The 27,657-nt window shown below is 51.2% G+C and overlaps 2 protein-coding genes across 6 annotated transcripts; both read right to left on the bottom strand.

Moving 5' to 3' along the window:
• On the bottom strand, positions 1–8,725 carry ZNF775 (zinc finger protein 775). 4 transcript variants are annotated; one of them, XM_081163671.1, is made up of 4 exons: positions 5,281–5,454; positions 3,870–3,963; positions 1,721–3,428; positions 162–183 (listed from the first exon to the last, which is right to left on the bottom strand). In XM_081163671.1, the coding sequence occupies exons 1-3, from the start codon at positions 5,383–5,385 to the stop codon at positions 1,744–1,746; spliced, it is 1,884 nt and encodes a 627-aa protein (XP_081019797.1). In that variant the 5' UTR covers positions 5,386–5,454; the 3' UTR covers positions 162–183; positions 1,721–1,743. The 4 variants fall into 4 exon arrangements, with proteins under 4 accessions (XP_081019799.1, XP_081019798.1, XP_081019796.1 ...); XM_081163673.1 differs by lacking the exon at positions 5,281–5,454 and adding an exon at positions 8,622–8,725 and having other exon boundaries at positions 1–3,428; XM_081163672.1 differs by lacking the exon at positions 5,281–5,454 and adding an exon at positions 7,582–8,594 and having other exon boundaries at positions 1–3,428.
• Positions 8,726–11,726: 3,001 nt separating this feature from the next.
• REPIN1 (replication initiator 1) lies at positions 11,727–21,978 on the bottom strand. 2 transcript variants are annotated; one of them, XM_081163710.1, is made up of 5 exons: positions 21,719–21,978; positions 20,603–20,722; positions 20,118–20,244; positions 18,374–18,478; positions 11,727–15,447 (listed from the first exon to the last, which is right to left on the bottom strand). In XM_081163710.1, exons 3-5 carry the CDS (start codon positions 20,149–20,151, stop codon positions 13,961–13,963), a joined length of 1,626 nt encoding a protein of 541 aa, XP_081019836.1. In that variant the 5' UTR covers positions 20,152–20,244; positions 20,603–20,722; positions 21,719–21,978; the 3' UTR covers positions 11,727–13,960. The 2 variants fall into 2 exon arrangements, with proteins under 2 accessions (XP_081019836.1, XP_081019835.1); XM_081163709.1 differs by lacking the exon at positions 20,603–20,722 and having other exon boundaries at positions 21,719–21,973.
• Between the last annotated feature and the right edge of the window lie 5,679 nt (positions 21,979–27,657).

Below are 27,657 nucleotides of genomic sequence, written 5' to 3' on the forward strand. Positions count from 1 at the left end.
CACATTTCACAGATGTTTTAATGGAATCTCCCCCCCCCCAAGGAAAGGCCCCGCTCTCAAGTGACCGATGGTCTCCCTGCAGTAAATGCACTTGAGGCACGGATTCACACATGACAGAATGAAGGGGTTGTGTCTCAATGAGCAGGAGTAGATCTGCCCTTTGGAAGAACGTCGGTCCTCTCTCTGCGGGTCTGAAATGAGCAAGTTGTTAACATTTCTTTCCAATCTTTAGAAATTTAACGCTCGATGGGCACCGAAGACTCTGCCCTAAGGTTCGGAAGAAACCTTGCTTCCTTCTGGAAGGGGGTCTCCGTGGGGTCGGCGATGAGAGGAGCCGGGCAAAGTTTGGAGTCTGTTAGAAACTAGGAGCGCCAGGTCATGAGCCAACTCCAAACTTTTGCTGGATGTGGAAGAGGCAAGTTTTAAAAAGGAACTTTTAACAGCCTTGCTGTCTTTTCCCGCTTGGTTCCCTACTAAATGCTTCGGACTACAACTCCCATCATGCTGTGCTGGCTGGGGGCTGGTGGGAGTTGTAGTCCAAGATACCAGGTTGCTGAAGGCTGTGCTACACTGGATGTAGCCCAGCCATAATGGATCACAACACATTCGACAACCACCTTGTTTTCACAGTGGCAGAAAAACGGAAAAGAAGAGGTTACCCACCCAGCCCCTGGTGAGCTATATTCAACACGGTTGGTCACACGTGGTGCCCTGATTGGTCACACGCAGTGCCCTGGTGCCTGGTCTGAGGTGGCTGTCCCCTCCATACTTCAGGTAAGTTCAGGGATATGCGGACAAGCTCACCAGGAAATAAGTTCACACCTCACACATCAGCCAGGAAACTTCTTTTGACCTGTTCCGACCACCCAGCAAAGGACACTGAGCAATACCATATCCATTCTGCATCAGGCACACGGGGCAACCCCTGAGGTCCCAACACCAGGAAGGCCCTTCCCATCCTCATACAATGCTTCTCATTCAGCCAAACCACGAATGGCCACCCTCCAGATGTGTGGGAGTACAACTCCCATTAACTGGCACAGCTCAACACACCTGGAAGCTGATGGGAGTTGTAGTCCAAATCTTTCGGACAACTCCCAGGCTACTATTTGGGAGCCCCTATGCAAAGGACATGCTCTTGACCGAAGTCTGGGGTGGGGAAACTTGCAAAAGAGCAGCAGCTGAGTCCATGTTGTTGCCCTTTACCCAGACTTGGTATCCCAACACAGCATGGATAGGCAAACTAAGGTCCAGGGACGGGATCCGGCCCAATCACCTTCTCAATCTGGCCCACGGACGGTCCGGGAATCAGTTTGTTTTTACATTAATAGAATGTGTCCTTTTATTTAAAATGCATCTCTGGGTTATTTGTGGGGCCTGCCTGGTGTTTTCACAAGAGGAGAATGTGTGCTTTTATTTAAAATGCATCTCTGGGTTATTTGTGAGGCATAGGAATTTGTTCATTCCCCCCCCCCCCAAATATAGTCCGGCCCCCCACAAGGTCTGAGGGACGGTGGACCGGCCCCCTGCTGATAAAGTTTGCTGACCCCTGTGGTGCAGCAGATCCCGCAGCAAGATCCCACTCTTGCAAAGCACAAATGCAAAGGAGAAGATTACAGTTGAGCAGAACAGACGGACGGACGGACAGACGGGACACACACAAACACACACAGACGCACACTCTTTGTCCTGGCCTGCAAGAAAAGCAAGTTTTGGCAACGATCCCCCCCGAGCCGGCGGTCCCTATCGCGCCTCCACCTTCAGAGCGGGTGCCGGCCCTTGTGGGGCGCCCTTCCTGTGCACCCGCTGATGCTTGGTGAGGTGGTGTTTTTGGACGAAGCGCTTCCCGCACTCGGCGCAGGGGTAGGGCTTCTCCCCCGTGTGGTAGCGCTGGTGCCGGACCAGGTTGGGCTTCTGGCTGAAGCGCTTCCCGCACTCGCCGCACTGGTAAGGCCTCTCGCCGGTGTGGATCCGGCAGTGGATGGTGAGAGCCGACCACGACACGAAGCCTTTGCCGCACTCATTGCAGATGTACTGCTTCTGTTCCGGGGTGGGGGGCTTGGGGAGCTCAGGCTTCCAGAAGACCCCCTTCTTCGTCTGCGAGAGAGCCAGCGGCCGAGTCCCCGGCTCCACAATCAGGACCGGCTGCCCGTCGTCGCCCTGCGGCCCAGAGACCTCAGCGGGGCGGAAAAGGCCCTGCCCGCCGGCCATCAGCGATTCCACCACCGCCTCCAAGCTCTCCGGGTGTCCCAGAGCAAAGCGCCCCGCGCCCCGCTCCGCCAGGGCCTCGGATCCCTCGTGGCCGGCCCTCTGGTGCCCCGTGAGGCTCCCCTTGGTGGGGAAGGTCTGCCCGCAGGCGTGACACTGGAAACCCTTCTCCGCCGCGTGGGTCCGCTGGTGCTTCAGCAGGTGCTGCTTCTGGGTGAAGCCTTTTCCGCACTCGGCGCAGGCGTGAGGCCTCTCGCCGCTGTGGTACCGGAGGTGGCGCAGGAGGTTGGGCTTCTGGGTGAAGCTCTTCCCGCACTGGGAGCACGGGAAGGGCTTCTCACCTGTGTGGATGCGCTGGTGGATGCTCAGCGATGACCACCAGGTGAAGCCTTTGCCACACTCGCTGCAGATGAACTTCTTCACCCCCCGACGGTGCCCCGTGGGCCGCGCTGGCGCCCAGCTCAGGCCAGCCCGCACCTCCTCCCGCTGCCTCGCCACCGTCTCCCGGTAGGCCTCCTTCAGCTCCTGGAAAACCAGCCGGCGCTGGCGGGCGTGGACCCGGCGGTGGAGGCGCAGAACCGCCTTGTTGCTGAAGCTCCGCTGGCACTCGGGGCAGGCGCTTGGGCCCGGCTGCGCCCGGAAGTGGGTCCGCCGGTGCTTGGCAAGGTGCTGCTTCTGGCGGAAGCGCCGCTCGCACCTGGCGCACTGGAAGGGCCGCTCCCCGGTGTGGTGGCACAGGTGGCACAACAGGTTGGGCCTCTGGCTGAAGCGTCTCCCGCACGCCTGGCACCCGAAGGGCTTCTCCCCGGTGTGGGTGCGCTGGTGGGTGTTCAGCGATGACCGCCAGGCAAAGCCTTTCCCACACTCCCCGCAGGTGAAGTCTCCCTCCGCGGCGCCCGTTCTCTGGGTCGCTTTGCCCTCCCCAACTCGGACGGCGCTGCGCAGCTCTTCACCCGCCAAGTCCGCTCTTCCTGCGCCATAGGTGCGCAAGCCCCTGCTTCCTCCGGAGTTGGGGTCGTCTTCTTCCTCCTCCTCCGCTGGGGGCATCTTCTGGTTCCTCATGGCCAGTCTGTGCCATCGAGGGAAACTCCTTCTCCGGCTGGCGCACTGGAAAATGGCGCCTTTCACTGCCCGCTTCCTGTCGCTGGTTCCGTTTGGTTTCTTGGCCTCTTCTTCTGGACAACTTCCCTCTTCGGTATATCTGGTCGTGCAGAGGACTTCTGGAAGACAAAAGGGAAATAACAGAGCCAGAGGTTGGTGGTTGTCATTTCGAAGGAATAAAAATAAAATAAAAAGGAATACAGTAATTAGAAAAGGGAGGGTCTCAGCCTGCGTACCAGATGGAGCTGGTAAACAGCTGCCCTGGACACAGAATTGACCTGTGCCTCCATGGACAGCTGTGAGTCCAAAATGACTCCCAGGCTGCGCACCTGGTCCTTCAGGGGCACAGTGACCCCATTCAGGACCAGGGAGTCCCCCACATCCGCCCGCCTCCTGTCCCCCAAAAACAGTACTTGGGTTTCCAGAGACAGAGGTGTACCCAGGAGACCCTCCAAGCTATGGACTTGCTCCTTCAGAGGGAGCGTGACCCCAATTAAAATGGGTAACTTGCCTCCCCGCTGGGCATGGGGGCTCCCCACATCTCGGAGGACAACACAAACCTGAGCTGACGTTCCGGGACGCTTCGTTTTCTCCAGAATCTCTCTTACGCAGGAGGCCACCGTTCTCTCTCCTCTCCTCCATCCTCTGGGAAGCCTGGAAAACATAGGAACAGCCATTAATTTGGGAGGAAGAGGCAGCCCACCGTCTCTTGCACGGTCGGGAGAAGCAACCGCAGAACGTCATAAGAACCAGAATGGCAAAGTACAATGAGGAAGAGGACGTTAAATATAGGCCTGTTCATCGGATGGACCACGTCAGCTCTCATAACAAATTCTCCCCCATGAACTTGTCCAATCCTCTTTTCATAGAATGATAGAATCCTAGAGTTGGAAGAGACCACAAGGGCCATCGAGTCCAACCCCCTGCCAAGCAGGAAACACCATCAGAGCACTCCTGACATATGGTTGTCAAGCCTCTGCTTAAAGACCTCCAAAGAAGGAGACTCCACCAAAGCTATCCAGGCTGGTGGCCATCATAGCTTCCTGTGGCAAGGAGTTCCACAGTTTAACAATGCAGTGCATGAATAAGTCCTTCCTTTTCTGCATTCTGAATCTTCCAACATTCACCTCCATTGTATGTCCATGAGTTCTAGCGTTATGAGAGAGGGAGAACAACTTTTCTTTTTTAGTTTTTTATTTATACTTTTCAAATTTATACATTTCATTAGTTTTACAATCAATCTGACATTTCAAAAATCGACATCCTTCCCCCCCTCTTTTCTCTATCCACTTTCTCCTTGCCAGGAGTAATTTTACAAACTTCTAGTATGTCGACTCTTCCTCACCTTTTCCCTAAACTCAAACCAAACGCTGCGCCCTTTCCTCATCGGAGAGTCGCTCCATCCCCTCGATCTATTTCTCTGCCCTTTCCTGAACACTTTCACAACTCTATAACATCATTTTTGAGGCGAGGCAACCAGAACCGAACCCAGTGCTCCCAATGCAGCCACACCATAGATATGTTTAACAGTTTTAGTTTCAGTTCCTTTCCTTATGATCCTAATGTTAAAGGAACAGGAGTCTCTTGATTATCCAAAGATAGAAAACATTGCCTGATCTCAACAACTCATTAATGGTGGAATAAGATATGGAAAATTGCATTACATGAAAAACTTACCTGGTGGCACACCTATTTTTTTGAAAGGCAAAACAAAGGTAACCTCTTTTGTCTCTCTTTGGTGGGATTTAACTGAAGGAAGGAAAATGCATTTTCTCTTCCACAAATCTCTCAAGAAATTTGGAATAAGTAACATCAAATTGGTTGAATTTCTTTTCCTGGTGTAATATAGAGCCTTTTCTTCTTGGTGCTCCTTATGTCTCTAAAGATCGCTTATAAAGTTTCATGTTTTTATGTCAGGTCTGCCCCATCTCTTGTTCTCTCTCATTTCCTATGACGGTATCTTCCACTCACCTGTCTGCATCTCATGGCAAATATCCAGGTAACCAGCTTTATAACTTCTTCTTGTGAATGTAACATCCCATAAATGCCCTGGCTTGGTTGTGGTTTGGTTTTCATGTGTTTATCCCATAAAGTTCTATTTTGTTATTTGGGCTACATTGATAAAATGGAATCATTTTATATATATATATATATATATATATATATATATATATATATATATATATATATATATATATATGCAGGTTTTGGTGTCTTCGGGTATCTTCCCATGTAAGAGTTGGGGTGTCTAGGCGACGTTTCGACGAGGTCTCACTCGTCATCTTCAGGCTGGTGCTTTCGGCTTCTTGTTACTAGAACAGAGCAGGATCTCAGTGTTTGAGTTCCTATAAATACTGTTGAGGGGGTGTGGTGTATAGCCTCCAACGTTCTGGGCAGAGAGGAAGTTCCCAGGTTATTGTGCCTTTTCTTCTTTTGTTCATTAATTACTTGAGGGATATCTTGAGTGATTTCTTAAAAACTCTTCACAAGCTCAAGAGGTCAAGACACGAAAGCTTTAGCAACTAATCCACACCTAATGACCCTCCTAAGTGGTACTCAGAATATCACTCAAGAAATCACTTGGAGTTGGAGAAATCACTTGAACGTTGGAGGCTATACACCACACCCCCTCAACAGTATTTATAGAAACCTGCATTCCTGTACCCGTGAAAATCTACGAAAGCATATATATATATATATATATATATATATATATATATATATATATATAATTAAAGGTCCAGCAACCACCTCTGGGCCAGGAATCGTAGCTGGAGAGACCCTTTGTGGACCTTAGTGCCCAATGCTGGCACAACGGCAGCCATTTCTGCAAGTGACCAAGGCAGCAAGATAAACTAAAATAAAATCTGGCCAGCTGTCAAGCACGACAGGTGGACGTCCCCCCACCATGGAGAAAGCTCCACGTGTTTGAGTCCTCCTTGTCCTGCAGCTGTCCGAAGTCACAGTGCCTCTGTCTAGGGAGGGGAAGTGGCAACCCCCATGAGGTACCTCTATAACCACAGGCAAAATATGCATCATATAATCATATACAATGTGTAACAGACCACTGTATTTTAATACTTTGTTGGGAGCCGCCCAGAGTGGCTGGGGAAACCCAGCCAGATGGGCAGGGTATAAATAGTAAATTATTATTATTATTATTATTATTATTATTATTATTATTATTATTATTATTATTATTTTGTAAGGGACCCTGGGGGTCATCTAGTCCAACCCCCCTGTCATATAGGAATCTCAGCTAAAGCATCCATGACAGATGGCCATCCAAGCTCTGCTTAGAAACCTCCATGAGTTCGAATCCTACCCTCTGGAGCAGGAGAAAACAAGCTTGCTACATTTTCCATGCCACAGCCCTTCAGATATTGGAAGGTGGCTCTCATATCTCCTCTCCGTCTCCTCTTCCAAGATAATAATAATAATAATAATAATAATAATAATAATAATAATAATAATAATTTATTATTTATACCCCACCCAACTTGCTGAGTTTCCGCAGCCACTCTGGGCGGTTCCCAATCGAGTGTTAAAAACAATACAGTGGTGCCTCTCAAGACGAAATTAATCTGTTCCGCGAGTCTCTTCGTCTAGCGGTTTTTTCGTCTTGCGAAGCAATCCTATTAGCGGTTTAGCGGATTAGCGCTATTAGCGGTTTAGCGGCTATCAAAGGCTTAGCGGCTATTAAAAGGCTTAGCGGATTAGCGGCTAAAAGGCTATTAGCGGCTTAGAAAGGGGGGGTGCAAAAAAAAATCGGAACACTCGCAAGACGTTTTCGTCTTGCAAAGCAAGCCCATAGGGAAAATCGTCTTGCGAAGCAGCTCAAAAACGGAAAACCCTTTCGTCTAGCGGGTTTTCCGTCTTGCGAGGCATTCGTCTTGCGGGGCACCACTGTACAGCATTAAATACTAAAAACAAAACAGCATTAAATACTAAAAATACTAAACAGGGCTGCCTTCAGATGTCTTTTAAAGATAAGATAGCTGCTTATTTCCTTCACATCTGCAGAGAGGGTGTTCCACAGGGCGGATGCCACCACCAAGAAGGCCCTCTGTCTGGTTCCCTGTAACCTCACTTCTCGCAGGGAGGGAACCGCCAGAAGGCCCTCGGCGCTGGACCTCAGTGTCCAGGCTGAACAATGGGGGTGGAGACGCTCCTTCAGGTACACAGGACGGAGGCCATTTAAGATAAACATCCCCAGCTCCTTCAAACATTCCTCTTAAGTCTTGATCATCTTGGTCTCCCTCCTCTGCGCACCTTCCAGCTTGTCCAAATCATCCTTAAACTGTGGTACCCAGAACGAGACACAGGACTCCAGGTGGGGCCGGCCAAGGCAGAAGAGAGCGGGGATGTGACTTCCCTTAATCTGGACACAAGACTTCATTTCCATATAGACTCTTGGTAGCCCAGCTCAGAATCCCCCTGGGGCAGCCACAAGGAGCGAGACATTTTTCTCCACCACTGCGGAGAAGAAACAAGGGGAAGGAATGGCTTGAGCGGCTGAATTGATGGCTGTCAGAGCAACTGAGGTCCTGGGCCAGAAAGGTTGACAGCGCAAGCAAGAGGAGACCTCCACCGTTTCCCAGCTCTAAGGACAATCTGCTTTGGGCATGGGGAGGGCCTTTTTAATTTGTGGCAGATACACAGCATCCTGCATGAAGCTCTGGGGCGGCTGCCAGTCAGTGCTGACAATACTGAACTCGGCAGAGGAATGATATGGCTCTGCATAAGGCTGCTTCCTATATTATATTATATTCTTATATTCTTATTAGGGAAGGTTGGTGGTAGCGCTTGCTTAGCATGCAGAAGGTTCTGAGTTCGAATTCCTGTAGTCTGTCCAGGTTTGGCGGGAGGGGGGGTGGAGACTCCCCTGCCTGAAATGCTGCGGGTCAGAGGAGGCGGCCCTGAGCTAGGAGGACCCATACGGTCTGCCTCTGTAGGCTGCTGCCAGCTGGGCACGACCTCCTCCGCCTCCTGCACAGGCAGGCAGCCCACACTCATCGGTGCCAGCTGAGCCCGGAGATGGAGGCTGCCCCTCTTGGATCTGGCAGCTGCTGCGAATCTGCAAATGCCCCAACCAAAGGAAGTCGGCGGAGGACCCGGGAGCCAAAGGCCGAGAGGACCCGCTTGGCTCGGCTGCGCGCCTGGGCATGGCAGGCTCCCTCCAGGCAGCCAGCAAAAGGCTCCGGGGGGTTTCTCCTTGGATCCCTCACAACAGATCCCGGGATCCTGCTGGGATCCAGTGGATCTGCAGCGCTGAGCATGCCAACCCCCCCCCCCAAAAAAAATGCTCCTACCTGGTGACTTGGGCTTTGCAAGGCAATCCCCGCCTTTTGCAGCCAGATGGCTCCTCTGTTTGCACTGGCCGAAGAGAAGGCAATGCCACCTTAAGCAGCTCCGGTGCAATGATTGGCCGCGGAGCCTGCCAATCTCATCCCCCCCTGGGGGGGCGGGACCGCGGAGGAAAGGCTTCGCGCAGGCGGCAGAAGCGAGGGAGAGAGAGAAAGGACGCCGGCGCGCGAGGGAGCCCGAGGCGGCGCCTGCGATTGGCTGCGGCGCACAGCCGGGCCGGCGCCATTGGAGAAAGGGAGGGCCAATAGGAAGGAGGCTGGTGCACCTCGCTCCTCCCCCCCTCCTCCGCAGGTCAAGGCTGGCTTAACCCCTGCGCGTCCAGCGGAAAGTGAAACTAAATAGAAGGAGCACAATCGGGAAAAGAAAAGGTGTGATAGATAGATAGATAGATAGATAGATAGATAGATAGATAGATAGATAGATAGATAGATAGATAGATAGATAGATAGATAGATAGATAGATAGATAGATGTTATTATTTTTAATAACTTTTTAAAAATAACTTTTAATAACTTTAAATATTATATTTAATAACTTCTAAAAATAGAATTGTGAAGTTGGGACCCCCAAGGGTCATCTAGTCTGACCCGCTGCAATGCTGGAATCACAACTAAGGAATCCCTGACAGGCGCCCCCAACCTTTGTTTAGAAACCCCCACAATGCTGCCTGCACGCCTGCGTCCTTGAACCCCGTTGCCCCAGGTGTTGTGGGACTGAAATCCCCATCGTCCCCAGCCAGCATGACCAATGGTCAGAGCAATGGTGAGGCATCAGATCAAGGCCTGCATTTTAAAATGAGCTTAAAATTATATTTGCAAATGTTTGTATGTTTTATGCCAGGCATAAAGCAGCTGGCTGGGTGCTTTGGCAGATGTTTGTCTTCCTGCTCAGAGGCCCCTCTGATTTACAGTGGTGCCCCGCAAGACGAATGCCTCGCAAGACGGAAAACTCGCTAGATGAAAGAGTTTTCCGTTTTGGAGGTGCTTCACAAAACAAATTTCCTATGGGCTTGCTTCGCAAGATGACAATGTCTTGCGAGTTCCTGCTGGTTCCCCCCCCCCTTTTTCTAAGCCGCTAAGCCGCTTATCAGCTGATCCGATCAGCAGATAAGCCGCTAAAAGCCGCTAATAGCGCTAATCCGCTAATCCTTCAATGGGCTTGCTTCGCAAGACAAAAAAACCGCTAGACGAAGAGAATCACGGAACGGATTCTTTTCGTCTTGCGAGGCACCACTGTATAGCAGTAGCAGGAGACACGCTTCTCAAAGTTGTAAAAGGGAAATTACAGGCTGGGGGCAAAGGTTACAGTGACCCTACATATTACAGAATACAATCAAGCTGCAAAAACACAATTAAGAGTTGGTAAATAGTGAGATTTATTGTTTAACAGAAATACCATGTGCCTCCCATCAGACTCGAGCCACATCTTCCTAAGGTTAAAGGGCAAGAGCTAATAGAAACAGCAGCTGGCTTGAAAGGGGGGTGTAAATTTAAGGGGTTGCTTTTGGAAACTGTTTTTACTAAGTTCCTTTCCTTCTAAAAAGCTATATATGTTAATGTATGAAATATATTGGCTTAAATGTAATTATGCAAAGGATTTAGAAAGTAAGAAATGTTAGATTCTTATGTTAGATTCTTATTTCACTGATGGTGTGTGAGAAGGTGAACCCAAGATCTCTGTTTAAGATAAAAAATTAAAACCATTAGCCATCTGTTTTGAAGTGAATAGGGCAATAGGGCAATAGGGCAAAGATGATCTGATAATTAAGGTGCCTTGTCGAGGCAAATTAAGATATATGGCTACTTGTCTGCCATTTATGGATAGAAGGAAATATAGCTTTGTCTCCCATAAAAGGTAATAGGAAATGGGTGTATCTTTTATGATTGGTTCTAGCAAACAGCCAATAGGAATTTCAACCAGGCTGATTGGACAGAGGCAGCCAAAGGAGGAGCAAGGGGGCTGGGCTGAGGGAATATAAGTGCTGGCCATCAGGGCTGGAGGGGCAGAGCTTTGGTATCCATATAGCACTGTGTCTCTCATTTATTTGTCTGACAAATAAATTATTATTTTAATTTCTCTATTGCTGTGTTGAATATTTCATTCCAGCTAAGCGGGTGCTAACCACAAGCAGGGTGCTACAAGGGTGCTACAATGGTGCTACAATGGGAGTTCGACTCCAACCACATCTGGGGACTCGAGGCTGGAGAGCAATGGAGTCTGCACTGGCTGGCAGCAGCTCTCTGGGGTCCAGGCAGAACTCTCTCCCAGGGATCGGACCTGGGGCCTTCTGCCTCACAAACAGATGCTCTCTGCCACTGAGCTAGGGCCCTTCTGGATCAATGGGGCTGGACTCCCTTCCGTCAGACCTCCAAGAGTGAGGGGTCTGCAACCCAGGAAGCCCCCTGCTCACATCTTGCCTCTGCCATGAACTCAGACTCACAGGGCCTTGGGAGAGATCACATTTTCTCAGCTGGCAGCTCCCATCTGCTAAGGTGAGGCTAAGAGCGCATTCTGCATTCTCATTTTGTATTTTCCTGATGTGAACTGTCCTGGGATCTTGAGATGAAGGGCAGTATACATAAGTGAGAGATTTCACTTTCTTGGGCTCCATGATTACTGCAGATGGTGACAGCAGTCACGAAATTAAAATACGCCTGCTTCTTGGGAGAAAGGCGATGGCAAACCTAGACAGCATCTTAAAAAGCAGAGACATCACCTTGCCAACAAAGGTCCGTATAGTTAAAGCCATGGTTTTCCCAATAGTGATGTATGGAAGTGAGAGCTGGACCATAAAGAAGGCTGATCGCCGAAGAATGGATGCTTTTGAATTCTGGTGCTGGAGGAGACTCCGGAGAGTCCCATGGACTGCAAGAAGATCAAACCTATCTATTCTGAAGGAAATCAGAAACAGTACTTCTGTCTTGTCAGGATTCAACCTTAATCTGTTAGTCGCCATCCATCCTCCAACTGTCTCCAGGTGGCTTTAATTCAACTGGTTTTGGGAAGAAAGCGCGAGGCCACGTGGCCACAGTCGACACACTGCAAGGAGCTGTGTTTTTAAAATTAACATCTACCGCTTTATTCGTTTTAAAAGAGTATACAATTAGGAAACCGCTTGAAAATGAAACTGGCTTGTGTCTAAAACAGGGCACCTAGAAAGGGCAGTGTTACTACCTGGCATTATTTTCTTAAAGTTAGCAATAGGAGTTTAGGCTGTGGTCTCCTTGTCCACAAGTCTTGCACACACGCACACACAAAAGACCCGATCCCATAGCCTGCCCTGGGTATAAATAATGTTGAATTAAGCAAATAGATGCAGAGCAGCTTTTCCCCCTTGCTCCGTTTGCATGCGGTGCTGCAGAAGCCGAAGGTAAAAAGTTGAAGGAGGCTTTGAGGACAGAGGTAGGACAACGGGACTTGGAAGTCGGGCGAGAGGAACAGGTCACCATGCAAGACTGGCCGGCAGCTCCTCCTCCGCGTGGATTTTGAACCTCGTGCAGAGACGACACACACATCTTCGGATCGTGTCTCGCCAGGAATGAGGACTAGCCACCTGCTTATTTTCTAAAAAAATTAAGCTGCAATCCTAAAAGGGGGAAAAACAAACCAAAAGAATCTTGCCTGCTTCTGCGCAGAATTTCCCCCAAAGTCACGACAAGACAGGCCTGCTTCTAATTATTTTAAAAATCTATCATGCTGTGTCAGTTGTGGGTGAGAGTCCTTTTTCTCGCTCCCTCGCTCTCTGTCCACAGGAACACCCCTGCCCCAAATTCTGCCAAGGCCTGTTCATGGAAACCGCCCGCCTGCAAAGAAGCAGCAAAGGTCCGGTTTTTTTTTATTTTATTTTTAGCGCTCAGGCTGGCTTTTGGTGGCAGCAGGGCCTCTGCAGTCCCTCGACTCTTGTAGTTAATCTGCGGAACTCCCTGCCTCAGGGGACGGTGACGCCAACCTAGACGGCTTTAAAAGGGGATTGGACAAATTCTTGGAGGAGGAGGAGGAGAGAGCCAGAATGGTTCTGCTGTACCTCCACTGCCGGAGCCTCTCTCCCCAAGCATTTAGTGGCCATCGCTGCCGGAAATGCCAGGAGGGCTTCTTATGGAGGTCTATTATGACAGCAGAACCTCCATGCCCAGGGGCAGTCTACCTCTGCATAACCAGATACAGTAGTACCTCGGGTTAAGTACTTAATTCGTTCCGGAGGTCCGTACTTAACCTGAAACTGTTCTTAACCTGAAGCACCATATTAGCTAATGGGGCCTCCTGCCGCTGCACGATTTCTGTTCTCATCCTGAAGCAAAGTTCTTAACCCAAGGTACTATTTCTGGGTTAGCGGAGTCTGTAACGGGAAGCATCTGTAACCCGAGGTACCACTGTAATGGGGGACAACAGTTGGAGGGAGTTGCTGCCCTCTGGTCCTCCTTGCTGGTTCCCCTTTGGGGCATCTGGTCAGCTGCTGTCAGAAGGGGATTCTGGGCTAGATTGGCCGTTGGCCTGATCCAGTAGGCTTCTCTTATCTTCTAACGTTCCCAAGTCTTCCGCTCTCGATCTCAGTCTGCTTGCTGCCCCTGCTGGAGACACCGAGCAAAGGAAGCCCCCCAACTCGAACTCAGCCCACAGGACCAGAGCTGAGAGCCGCCCCCTCCCCAGAGTCAGATCCATTTCAGTGGAGATATCGGGGACTGAGGCTGCAGATCCTGCGCCCCACCTGGGGACCCCTGCTCCCTTTTAATCCACGTGCTCCCTTCTCCGTCAGAAAGAAGAGTGTGTCGCCAAACACGTCCCCAGCAGCCTCTCCAGGACAACAGGAAAATACTCCCAGGAGGCCAGACCCATGGCGACTCTCTTTCCAGAAAAGAAAGTCTGGGGTCCTTCCTGCCTTGTGTGATTTCTCAGGACGGGGCAACGTTTGCCAAAGCAAAATTCCGAAGTTAAGGCAGGGTGGGGGCAGCGAGAGGAGAGGACATCTTTCTGGTGGGAAATCTGCAGACTCACCAAGGGACAGAAGGGCACCGCAGCCTTTGCCCAGTTCACGCGGCCGCAGGAAAACGTGGTTGTGTCGTAGATCTGGACCCCAGAGGTCATCCAGCCCAACCCCGCTGTGATGCAGGAACTGCACCAAATAGAAACATGGGTGCACCGTAGAACCGTAGTGTTGGAAGGGGCACCCCGGAGGTCATCCAGCCCAACCCCGCTGCAAGGCAGGAACGATTCCCGGGCAGGCAGGGAGGGCGGAGGGCCAAGAGGCAGCGGCCAGCCCAGCTATGGAGGAGCAGGCCCCAGAGGCCTAGTTTGGCGGAGGCGGTGGGGGCGGCTGGATCTGCCTCACCACATACCCCTGTCGGAGGCTGACGCCCGTCTCTCCCGGGGCGGCCACGTTCCTGTGGCTCCTCTGGTGGGCGCGCATGTTGGAGCCCTGACTGAAGACCCTGGGGCAGAGCGGGCAGGCGTAGGGCTTCTCCCCCGTGTGCAGGCGCTCGTGAGACACCAGGTTGGACTTCTGCGAGAAGCGCTTGGGGCAGCGGCTGCAGGCGTAGGGCTTCTCGCCCGTGTGGATGCGGATGTGCGCCACCAGGTAGGGCTTGCAGCGGAACTGCTTGGCGCAGACGGGGCACACAAAGGGGCGCTCAGCCATTGCTGCGGGAGGCGGCGGCAGCACGCTGGGCAGCGGCGGCAGAGGGGTGTCACCCTGTGCGCAGGCCAGGCGGGCATCGGTTGGCACCAGCGGCACTGGCGGCTGTGGCAGGGGCCGGCGGAAGGCGTCCAGCCCGAGGGCATCCGCCGCGGTGCGCGGGTTCTGGAAGGCGTCTCCTCCATCGAAGGCGTCCAGCGGGTGGCTGGGCGGCAGGGGCTCCCTGGTGTGGATCTTCTGGTGGGAGATGAGGTTGGGCTTGTGGCGGAAGCTCTTGCCGCACTGGGCGCACACGTAGGGCTTCTCGCCGGTGTGGATGTGCTGGTGCGACGCCAGGTAGGCCTTGCTGCCGAAGGACTTGCCGCACTCCTGGCACTGGTAGCGGCGCTCGCCTGTGTGCACCTGCCGGTGCGCCAGCAGGTTGGGCTTGTGGCGGAAGCTCTTGCCGCACTGGGCGCAGGCGTAAGGGCGGTCGCCTGACAGCTGCGCCAGGGCCCCCGCTTTGGGCACGGAGCCGGCGATGCCCTCGGCCGCCATGTGCGCCATCTGGTGCGTCACCAGCTCCTCCCAGCCGTGGAAGCTCCAGCCGCACTGGTCGCAGATGAACTCCCCGTTGCCGGGCAGGCCGGGCGCCTGGTGGCCGGGCAAGGGCTGGGGGCCGTAGCCCAGCGACCAGGGGTTGAAGCCATGCGTCAGAGGAGACTGCTGGTGCAGCGCCATCTCCGGCCAGAAGGGCAGGGTGCCCTCGCCCTGGCTGCAGGGGAAAGGGCTGGGGCTGGCACCCGGCTGGCCTTCCTGGGGCACGGCGAGCTCCGGCGCCTGCGGGGCCCTTCCCGCGCTCTGGGGGCCCGGCCGGGGCCACTTGCGGATGTGCAGGCGCCGGTGGGCGGTCAGCGCCAGGCGGCCCAGGAAACGGCGCTGGCACTTGGGGCACTTGAAAGGCTTCTCCCGCTTGGGGGTCTTCGACCGGTCTGCAGGGGCCCGGCCGGCCCCCGAGGGCCCCCGCGTGGCCTGCGACGCCCCTCTCTTGGGGCCCTTCTTGGCAGCCCGAGGGCGGGGGGTCTTTGCCGAGTCTGGACCGGGTCCCTCGGAGGCCAGTGGGGTGTCCGGCGCCTTTTGGGGCTGCGTCTCGATCACGTCAGCTGCAGGAAGGAAACAGAAGAGAGGGGAAATGTGGGCATTAATCTGGACACCTCCAAAGGGGACACTTACATCGTTCCATCTCCTGGTCTTCTCTAAAAGCAGAAGGGAGACCCTCCAAGTGCCCCTGTTTTCCAGGGACATTCCTGAGTTTCTCATTTGATCACGGAATGTCCCGCTTTGTCTTAAAAGGTAAAGGGACCCCTGACCATTAGGTCCAGTCATGACAGACTCTGGGGTTGTGGCGCTCATCTCGCTTTACTGGCCGAGGGAGCCGGCGTACAGCTTCCGGGTCATGTGGCCAGCATGACTAAGCCGCTTCTGGAGAACCAGAGCAGCGCACGGAAACGGCGTTTACCTTCCCGCCGGAGTGGTACCTATTTATCTACTTGCACTTTGAGGTGCTTTCGAACTGCTAGGTTGGCAGGAGCAGGGACCGAGCAACGGGAGCTCACCCCGTCGCGGGGATTCGAACCGCCGACCTTCTGATCGGCAAGCCCAAGAGGCTCTGTGGTTTATGCCTTATTGAATCCATCCAAAACTATAATTCAGAAACAATGGGAATGCTTAAATGAATATTTATACAAGCAGGGCTCAAGGTTGTGCTTAGACTAACCTTGTGAAAAATATAGAGAACATAAAGATTTGACTGATTATGAAAGAACCGAAGGAAGGGAAATGATTCGAGAACAGATGCAAAGGCAAGCAAGATACCTAGGAGACGTGCGGTGAATGCGGTGGAAGTCTTTTATCATATTTTAACTAGGATGTATAAATTGTAACGTTTGAAGCATGAATTTGGTAATATTATTGGTTATGAAAAGGTTTTTTCCTTTGTCTTTTGCCTTTTGCCTTTTTTTTAGTTTGCATTTTGGAAAACATGTATATAAATGTGTTTACAGTGTTATGTATTATTCTTAGTTTCCCTTTCTTTTTCTTTTCTTGTAAAATTCTATAATTTTTTTTTTTTTAAAAAAAGAGGCTCTGTCGTTTAGACCACAGCGCCGGACGTCCCTATTTTCATTGGAGAAATGTTGGAGGGTATGGAGTTACCCGACCCCCCGAGCCAAGGAGATAAGGAAAGTATACAGCATTTAGAAGACATTTTAAGGCAGCCCTGTACAGGGAAGTTTTTAAATGTTTAATGCATTATTATGTTTTTATATGTGTTGGAAGCCGCCCAGAGTGGCTTGCGCAACCCAGGCAGATGGGCGGGGTACAAATAATGACATTGTTGTTGTTGTTGAGTAGGACAGCCCTATATTGAGTAGGAATGTAGGAGGGGATAAGAAGGGGAGCTCTTTAGCTGGATCAGGCCCAAGAAGGGGACCCATGCCCTGGAAGCCACAGGGGGATTGGCATGGGTGTAGCTAGGATTTTTGTCATAATAATAATAGTTAATAATAATAATAATTTATTATCTATACCCCACCCATCTGGCTTAGTTTCCCCAGCCACACTGGGTGGCTCCCGACAGAATGAAAAGCACATTAAAACATCAAACATTAAAAACTTCCCTAAACAGGGCTGCCTTCAGATGTCTTCCAAAAGTCAGATAGTTGTTTATTTCCTTGACATCTGATGGGAGGGCGTTCCACAGGGCGGGCAGGGCCCTCAGCCTGGTTAGGAGGACAGAACCTCATTTTGCTATGTGTTTTTATTGATTTTAATTGATGGGGGGGGGGCAGCTGCCCATGGGGAGCAGTGCAGCAGTAAAACTGCCAGCACATTTGCAAAGCTAAGCAGGCTCTGGCCTGGTTTCAAATTGGATAGGGAACCATGTGCTGAGATGGCTGCTTTGCAGGACCAGAGAACCCTCAGTCTCTCTTCCAGATCGACAGTTCTAGTATTCTATGGGGTGCTCATGACAGATAAAATAAAGCCCTCCTTCACACAGCGCAGCGTTAATCTGCGGAACTCGCCGCCACAGGATGCAGGGATGGCCGCCAACCCTGATGGCTTTAAAAGCGGGTGAGACAAATTCATGGAGGACAATAAAGCCATTGATGGCTCTTAGCCAGGACGCCCCTGCTCTGCCTCCACATCTGGGGAGAGCGGATCCTGGGTTCAAATCCTGCTGGTCCCCCCCAGGCATCCTGTTGTCCACTCTGAGAACAGGGGGCTGGGCTAGGTGGGCCGTTGGCTCGATCCTGCAGGCGCCTCTTATGTTCTTAAACTCACAAACCGGACCTGAGCGGAACAGCAACACCCTCCCCACTTGTGAATCGCAGTCACCATTATTCAGGAAGCAATATTTGGCCCCTGGGGCTACCAGGAGACATCGATCGCCCTCTCCCCCATGAATTAACCCCACCCTCTTTTAAAACCACCCAAGGGGGTGCCGTCACTATGTCTTGTGGGGAGTGAATTTCAAATTTTAGCTAAGTGTAGAAAAAAAGTCCTTTCTTTTGGTCTGCCCTGAATCTTTCAGCATTCAGCTTGCACTGCCTGTCCCAAGTGTTGCTGCGATTGCAGAATCTTCTCTGTCCCCTTTATTCATGCTGTGCATCAGTTTATACATCTCTCTCAGGTTCAGGGCCGGTGCTAACGGGACCAGGGATGATGGGAATTGTAGTCCCTAAACATCTGGAGGGCCGGGTTTTGCAATGCCTGCTTTAGCGCAACTGGGCAGCTGCAGAGGGGTGCAGTTTTATGCAGATTAACTTTTGTTATATCTTACAAATTCCCGATAATGCGTAGCAAGCACGTACTTTACCCCCTGAGCTGCAATGGGGCAGCCTGCCCTGATTCCTTGCTAGAGCCCTCCCTGCCCCCCTCTTAAAATCATCCTTCTTAGAATTCTTAGTGCTGCGGAGTTGGAAGGGACCCCAAGGGTCATCCAGTCCAACCCCCTGGAATGCAAAATTATTTTTGCCCAACATGGGGCTTGAACCCACGACCCTGAGATTAGGAGTCTCATACTCTTACCTGGGGAGTCGGCGTTTCCCGCAGAGGGTGGGGGGTCTGCAGCAGGGTGGGGCGCCTCTCCCCGCGCCAGCCGGGAGAGCAATTCAGGGATAGAGAGCAGGCATTCTGCAAAGGACAGAAGCAGAGGCGGGGGTTAGTTGAGGGGGGTAGAAGAACATAAAAGAGCGCCCCCTCCACAATGGCCAAGCGGCACCTGAGGGCAGCAATGTTCTCCAACTGCTGTTCCCCCATTATCTGGTTATTCGGGGGTAGACTGCTCCTGAATATGGAGGTTCTGCTATCGTAATAAGACCTCCATTAGAAGACCCCTCCTGGATCAGGGCCTCCCAGAAACCCTCCAGCCAGATGGGATCACGAGAGCAATTCTCCCCTCCTGGGGTTTCCCACCAGCTGGAACTCAGAAGCATCTCTGTCTCCTGCTGTGAAGGCAGAGCACAGCCATCCTGGCTGGGATAGAATAATAATTTATTATTTATACCCTGCCCATCTGGCTGAGTCTCCCCAGCCACTCTGGGCGGCTTCCAACTGAATATTAAAAACAATTCAGCATTAAATATTAAAAACTTCCCTAAACAGGGCTGCCTTCAGATGTCTTTTAAAGAGAAAATAGCTGCTTATTTCCTTCACATCTGAAGGGAGGGCGTTCCACAGGGCAGGCGCCACCACCGAGAAGGCCCTCTGCCTGGTTCCCTGTAACTTCATTTCTCGCAATGAGGGAACCGCCAAAAGGCCCTCGGAGCTGGACCTCAGTGTCCGGGCTGGACGATGGGGGTGGAGACGCTCCTTCAGGTCTACTGGGCCTTTGAGGCCATTTAGGGCTTTAAAGGTCAACACCAATACTCTGAATTGTGCTCGGAAACGTACTGAGAGCCAATGCAGATCTCTCAGGACCAGTGTTATGTGGTCCCGGCGGCCACTCCTTCGCCCGCTCCTCCTCCATGAATTTGCCTAATCCCCTTTTAAAGCCATCTAGCTTGGTGGCCATCCCTGTGGCAGGGAGTTCCATAGTTTAACTCTGTGCTGTGTGAAGAAGGGCTTTGAAAACCTCTCCTGAATCTCCCAACCTTCAGCTCCCTTGGATGCCCCCGAGTTCTGGCTTCAGGAGAGAGGAGGAAAAACTTCACCCCTCTTCTATCGTGTCTGCTCTTCCTCACCCTTTCCCTAAACTAGAAAGTCCCATCTAGCACAGTATTGTCTGCACTGGCTTCCAGCAGCTCCTCTGGGCTTTCAGGCAAGGAGCCTTCCCAGCCCTAACTGGGGAAAGGATGGAAGCTGGGACCTTCTGAGCTGCAGCCCTTCCTATTGAAATGAGCAAGGTTCTAGTCCTCATGTCTCTGAATCCCCGACCTCTGCTTAAAAACCTCCAAAGAAGGAGAGCCTGCCGCCCTTCCCTGGGAGTCTGTTCCCCTGTCGAACAGCTCTTTCTGTCCGGACGTCAAAGAATTGGAAGGGACCCCAGGGGTCATCTAGTCCAACCACATTGCAAAGCAGGAATCGCCACGTCTAAGGTCGATAGTTTGCGCCCACCCAGGGCTGGCTGTGGGCAGGACTCCTGCATTGCATTTGGGGTTGGACTAGATATACGCTGAGGGTCCCTTCCAACTCCACAATTCTGTGATTCTATCTCTGGCATTTTCCCTTCCTCATGTTCACTCTCCTTTGGGGCCATTTGAACCCTCTCTCTTTCTCTCTCTCTCTCTGGCCAGCTTCCCCCCCAAAAAAACAGTATATACGTCGACTTTACCCAGCGAGGAGACCAGCTCGTAATTCTCTGCCATTACGTCTTGGTATAGCTCCTTCTGCCATTCTGCCAGCTGTGCCCACTCCTCAGGCGAGAAATAGACCACCACGTCCTCAAAGGCCACGGGCACCTGCAACGAGGAGAAGCCCCCTCTCTCAGCACCGCAGGATCCGGCCCTGTTTCGGGAAGACCACCGCCACCACCGCATCCCGTCCTGGAGGAAGGACTGCGTATTTCGGGGGCCACAGAAGCCACCGATTGCGGCCCTTTCTCGCCCAAGGACAGCCTGCCTGTGAACCGGGTTTCCTAGCCCTGCCTGGGGACAGAGTCTGGGGCGTTCTGCATGCAGGGCAACTGTCCTGCCACAGAGCCACTTCTCCTGCATGGAGCTGGGCCCTCAGGGCATCGTCTAAGCTCAGCACTGTCTCTCTCCCCCTCTCTTTTTTGGGGGGTGTTTTGGGCCGGGGGGTGGGCATTTCCAGTCCTACCTGGCGATGCCATCGGGGAGGGAGCCTTCTGCATAGAAAGCGTAGCTCTGCCACAAAGCCCGGTCCCCGTCACCCCGGCAGGTGTGTGGCACGCAAGTGGCCCGCCGGGACCTCCTTGACCTTGTGGACAAACAAAAGGTGTCTGTGGTCGCTGCAGGGCGGGGGGCACACCTGTCACAGGGCCACGGCGAGGGGAGGGGGGCTTCCAAAGCCTTTCCCAATATTTCTCTGCTATTTCCCCAGCTGATTTCTCCCCCCCCCCCCGGTGGTGGCCCTTTCTCAGACCATCAACAATAATATTCGAGCAGACCCTGCACTGGGCTTTGGGGAATTAACTCTGACCATTTGGGGGGGGCTTAGTTTCTGATATTTGGGGGGAGAAATATGCCAGGAAGACCCCTCTGCCTCGTTTTCCCAGCTCCCTCCCCTGCCCTGGCCTGCCTCCAGGTTATGGCACCGTCAAGCACCCGATTCCTTCGAAGATGGTGGCGTGAGTCGGTGGGAGGGGGGTGGTCTTTACCCAAAAGGGAAATGAAATCCGTGGTTTCGAGGTGCAGCCTCCTAGCCTGGGAGTGAGAAATCAGGGGGTCTCCGCTTCCGAACCGCCCCCTTGGGTCTCATTTCACCCAAACGCCCCTCGCTGCTAACGCAGATCCATCCATCACCCGTGAAGTTCGACGGGAAGATCGGGGTCCCGGGGGCTGCATCTGCGCCCCTCTCCGGAGCACCCTAAATCGGGGGCCGAGCAGCGCAGCTGGGGGGTCATTTTCAGCTCTGCTCCCGGTGCCAAAAGCGCATTGAGGCGGGTGTTTCCTCCGTAGGAAAAGCAGGAAGTCTGTGGGGTGGGGGTCCCCCCCTTGCGTGCCTTTTAGGAAACCCCAAAGCAGCCTTTAATAGCTGCGGGTGGGGGGCTGGCAGCGGCTCAAGACGCACGGAGAGGGGGCCCCCTTTCCTTTCGCTGTAATTTGATATTCTCCCTGCAGAGGAGGCGCATTCGGATCCTGCAACCCCCACCCCACCCCCGAGCCCCTATTGCAGGAGGGTCCTTGTTGTGAGGTTGGGGGGGGAGAGATCAGAGCCCCCCCCCCAAGATGCTGAGGTCTCTCCAGGGCCTACCTGTGCCAGGCTCCCTCCGGCCATCCTCCAGAGCTTCCTTTGCAGCCGCCGGGCGGGAGGGGGGGCGCCTTCTCCCCCTTCCTCCCCCTCGAAAGCCCCCCAGCTGTCAGGGAGGAGGGCGGGGCGGGGGGGGGGCGCGGAGAGGCCAGCTGCGGTGCGCGCCCCGGTCCGGCTCTGCCCTCCGCCTGTCAGCTTTGCCGGCTGCTCTTTTGTTAGCCTTTGAAGATTTACGCTCCGGCGCTGCACCCTGGGAAGTGTAGTTCCTCCGCCAGCAGGAGATGGCAGCCTCGCCTGCAACAGAAGGGGGGGTGGCGGGGGGGGGATCCCAGGGATGGGGAGCCGGCGCGGACTCCCCAGAGGCGCGCCTGCGCCTGGGCGCAAAGGAAAGCCGCCTCCGCTTCGTGCGCAAAGGAAACCTTCTCCGCCTCCGCTTCTTCGCATTGCTCAGCGCAGCCAGATGCAGAGAGAAAGAGAGAGAGAAAACTTTATTCGCATTAGCCAATGGCCACAACAGCAGTAAAACATCACAGTATATGCAGAAAAGGAAATTTAATAATAATAATAATAATAATAATAATAATAATAATAATAATAATAATAATAATAATAATAATAATAATAATAATAATAATTTATTTGGCTGAAATGACTGGCAGAATCCGAGATCAGGGAAAAGAGACGGCGGAAGAAGATTGGAAGAAATTTAAGATCTATCTTAAGAGACATTGTAAAATTAATGAGTGTTAAAATGTTGCGGCTATAGAAGTAAGCGGATTACAGCTGTAAAGATTAGGTTAAAAGAAAAGAAAGGATTGCAATTAGATTAAATTAAAGGTGAGGATTTGCTGAACTAAATATTTGAAATTGGAATGCAGAAAGGGGAGGTATGAGGAGGTCGGTGAAGTAAGGTTTAAGAGAATAAGGATTTGAAATTATACTTGTTTGTCTTTGTGTGTGTTTGCTTGTACTTTATAATTTGTGAAAACTCAATAAATATCTTTAATAATAATAATAATAATAATAATTTATTATTTATACCACGCCCATCTGGCTGAGTTTCCCCAGCCACTCTGGGCGGCTCCCAATCAAGTCTTAAAAACAGTACAGCGTTAAATATTAAAAACTTCCCTGAACAGGGCTGCCTTCAGATGCCTTTTAAAGATAGGATAGCTGCTTATTCACATCTGAAGGGTTCCACAGGGTGGGCGCCACTACCAAGAAGGCCCTCTGTTTGGTAACTTTGCTTCTCGCAGGGGGGGAACCGCCAGAAGGCCCTCGGAGCTGGACTTCAGTGTCCGGGCAGAACGATGGGGGTGGAGACGCTCCTTCAGGTCTACTGGACCGAGGCCGTTTAGGGCTTTAAAGATCAGCACCAACACTTTGAATTGTGCTCGGAAACATACTGGGAGCCAATGCAGATCTCTCAGGGCTGGTGTTATGTGGTCCCGCCAGCCGCCCCCAGTCACCAGTCTAGCTGCCGCATTCTGGATTAATTGCAGTTAATCTTCAAAGGTAGCCCCAAATTTGATATAAGAGCACAATTTAAAGTCCTGAATCAGCCACCAGTTAGTGGCCCTTATTCTGCTAGGAACCTATACAGTGGTACCTCAGGTTACATATGCTTCAGATTACAGACGCTTCAGGTTACAGACTCCGCTAACCCAGAAATAGTACCTCGGGTTAAGAACTTTGCTTCAGGATGAGAACAAAAATCATGGTCTGGCGGCGCAGCGGCAGGAGGAGGCCCCATTAGCTAAAGTGGTGCTTCAGGTTAAGAACAGTTTCAGGTTAAGAACGGACCTCCGGAACGAATTAAGTTCTTAACCCGATGTACCACTGTAATAGTATTATAATAATAATAATTTTTTATTTATACCTCGCCCTTCCCAGTTCAAAAACCGGGCTCAGGGCGGCTAACAACAAATTTAAAACACTTTAAAACAATTATAAAAGCAGCATAAAATACAGTATAAAAACATGAATAACAACAAAATTCCAAAATCAATTTAGGGGAAATAAGCATTAGATAATCCCCAGGGCTAGCTGGCTGAATTAGTCCTATTTGGGCCTGCGAAGAGGCCAGGGGAGAATTAGCTGTGGGGTCTCAGAGCGGGTGATCTTCATAAAAGGGGAGGGAAAAGAAGGGAAATAAAAGATCAGGCTGGATTCAAATTAAAGGCCAGGCGGAATAGCTGTCTTACAGGCCCGACGGAATCCTGCAGGGCCCTAGTCTCGTGGGACAGAGCCTTCCACCAGGTTGGAGCCATCACTGAGAAGGCCCTGGTGGAGGATAGTCTGACTTCCTTAGGGCCTGGGACCTCTAAACTATAGTTATTCATGGACCTTAAGGTCCTCTGCGGGGCAGACCAGGAGAGGCGGTCCCATATGCAGTATTACAGTATACGCAGAAAAGGAAATTTGATATAAAAGCACAATTCAAAGTCCTGAATCAGCCGTCAGTTAGTGGCCCTTGTTCTGATTGCCCCTGCTATGAACCTGGCAACCTTTGCTCTTATCTGTTCATTTTGATCTGATAGAAGAAAGGACGTTGTGGCAGTGGCTGAGCACCCAGGGATGGTTAGTACGAGTGGGGTGATGGTCTCGTTCCTCAGGGCTTTGTAGAGGGTGCAAGACAGGAGGGCGCTGTTTTGGTGCTACCATCTCCACAGGGGCAAGGAGATAAGTAACTACACAGTCAAACCTCGGTGTTTTTACATGAGTAGAATGTGTCCTTTTATTTAAAATGCATCTCTGGGTTATTTGTGGGGCATAGGAATTCGTTCATTATTATTTTTGTCAAAATATAGTCCAGCCCCCCGCAAGGTCTGAGGGACCGTGGACTGGCCCACAGCTGAAAAGGTTTGCTGACTCCTGATGTATGCCACCACTGCGGCCCATGTTTGGTAGCCCCCAAATGGAAAACGAGTTTGGATTTGGATTTGATATCCCGCTTTATCACTACCCGAAGGAGTCTCAAAGCGGCTAACATTCTCCTTTCCCTTCCTCCCCCACAACAAACACTCTGGGAGGTTAGTGGGGCTGAGAGACTTCAGAGAAGTGTGACTGGCCCAAGGTCACCCAGCAGCTGCATGTGGAGGAGCGGGGAAGCGAACCCGGTTCCCCAGATTACGAGACTACCGCTCTTAACCACTACACCACACTGGCTCTCTTTGGTTGAGTGAGGTCTCAAACAAAGAATGGCAACCAGTGGCGTAGCGTGGGGGGTGCAGGGGGGGGCGGCCGCACTGGGCGCAACATCTGGGGGTTAGGGTTAGGGGGCGCAAATCCATCCACCGGTTAGGGGGTGCAAATCCACCGGTTAGGGGGCGCAAATTACTTGCCTTGCCCCGGGTGCTGACAACCCACGCTACGCCACTGATGGCAACTTAAACTGATGGAATATGTGCAGCTTGCGGACCTAACATACAGAATAAGAGAACAAGACGAACATATGTTTAAAGAAGATTGGGAAATATTTATTGAATATATGGGGGGAAATTGTGTACACTTGAAAACGTTGGCAGCACCAAGATAAATTCAACAGTGTAAATAAGTTTTGATGGATGCAATAATGGAATGCTGAATGGTTTATATAAAATATGCAGGGATTTATACTATGCTAAATGAACCATGGAAAGAGAAGAAGGGAAGTCATTGATATTTTAAGGTTGTCTAAATGAATATTCTAAATTGTAAAACAGAAAATTTAATAAAAATTATTTTTAAAAGGGAAAAAAGAAAACTTGGTCTGGGCTCCATCAAATGAGGCATACCAGTTGCTGCTCTGAGAAATAGGTGGAGGACGGGCAAGGAAGAGGCGACACAATTGAGGATTATGTTAAGCATGGCATAAAGTGGGTAGTTTTTCACCCTCCCTCGTAATGTGGGAACTTGAGTCCAATGAAGCTGGAAGAGTCAGGACAGGTAAAAGTTCTTCATGCAGCACATAAACTATAAACAGAACGGTCTTGTAGAAAGGTTGAAGCTTACTGGGAAATGATATATAAGGAATTGAAAAGGATGTTTAAAATAACTTTTGTTAAAAAAAACCCAGAAGCTTTTCTTTTGGGAATTCTAGGGAGAGAACTACCTAAACTTGTATAGAAATTTGTTTATGTCTGCTACTACAGCAGCAAGAGTGTTGCTTGCCCCAAAATGGAAAGAAGTCCCAGGAAGAAGGAAGAATGGATACAAAAACTTATGGAATATGCAGAAATGGCGAAACTTACCGGAAAAATAAGAAGTCAAGATAACAAACTTTTTATAAAAGAATGGAAATGGTTTATTGAATATTTACAGATAAATTGTAAACAGATAAAAACACCAGCAGGATTATTGTTAACAACCTGCATTTTTACAAGAGTATATAATTAAAATGGATGAATAAATGAGCAAATTAAGTTGATTTGGATATGCAGAAAGTATTAAAAATAAATTTAAGGAGCCACAGAAAGGGGAAAGGAAGTCAAGTTTTGAAATGTTAAGGTGATTGTAAATTTGATGAAACATATTAATCTGAAAAGTATAATAAAAAACAAAAAACATGTAAACGGCGTTTCCGTGTGCTCTGGATTCCGTCACAAATGTCCCGTTGCTCCAGAAGCGCTTTAGTCCTGCTGACCACGACCCAGAAAGCTGCCTGCGGACAAACGCCGCCTCCCTCGGCCTGAAAGTGAGATGAGCGCTGCAACCCCATAGTCGCCTTTGACTGGACTTAACCATCCAGGGGTCCTTTACCTTACTATCTAGTTCAACTGTGGAACTCCCTCCCACAAGAGACAGTGAGGCCAATCGAGATGGCTTTAAAAATGAAGAGAAATTCAGGGAGGAGAGGGCTATCGATGGCTCCTGGCCACAATGGCTATGCGCTGCCGCCGCAGTCAGACGCAGCGATGCTTCTGAATCCCTGTTCCCAGGAAACCCCAGGAGGGGAGAATTGCTCAATCCTGCTTGTGGCCTCTGGGTGGCCACTGCGACGCCAGAAAAATGCTGGATTAGATGGGTATTTGGCTTTATCCAGCAAAGTTCAGATCCCACATCAGAAGCCATAAATCACCAGGCCATAAATGCAGAGTGAAGCTGCCCCATGTAGCGGACAGCCTTGGGGGGGGGGGGAGCATTGAAACACACCTTATTCGCTTTATGAAATAGATCGCTACACACATGGAGACACAGGAAGCATCGCTCCCAGTTTAAAGCTTTTCTGCCTGTGGGAAGGATGCTTCAAATCAACGTTCAAGGGCTATTCTGATTCCCACGCAGAGATTAAATCTCAGTGGGGGGAAAGGAAACATGATTTTCCTCTCGGTGGACGGCCACTGAAAAGCTCTATCAGCCAAGCCAGCAGCAACACACCTCCCCAAAATGTAATCTGAGAAACCACCTCGGAAATAGCAGATCCAAAGGAAATTATTATTATTATTATTATTAAATCAAGGTCTCAGGAACTCCCAGGACTTTTCCGAGCTCATCCACCCAGATTCCTGGACTTCCATCTCTTGACATTTTCTTCCCAAGATGGGGCAGCCGCCTACGTCCATTAAGACCCCATTCTCTGCCTAGGTAGAATGTCCCATCTTCTTTCCAGCAGAGAGGCAATGTTGCCAAGTGGTTTGAGGGTCAGGCTAGGACCTGGGAGGGACCATGGTTCAAATCCCCCGTCGGGGATGAAGGTCGCAGAATGTGGACTCAGGCCATTCACCGACTCCCAGCCTAACTTACCTTGCAAGGGATTGTTAAAGGGATTCAAGGAGCAGGTGGAGAAGCACGTACACCACTTGGAGCTCCTTAGAGAAAAAGGTGGGGTGCGAATGCAGTGAAAAATTTCCTGGGAGACCCTCGTCTCCTATCGGAGCATTTGAGGCATGCAGATTACCCAGGCGCTGCCATACTTTGAGGGAAGTTGCCCCTGGGTGTTCCTCAAAGCTCTTGGAGAAAGG

Source organism: Podarcis bocagei (genome assembly GCF_964188305.1).
Source record: "Podarcis bocagei genome assembly, chromosome: 12".
NCBI classification, from domain to species: Eukaryota; Metazoa; Chordata; class Lepidosauria; order Squamata; family Lacertidae; genus Podarcis; species Podarcis bocagei.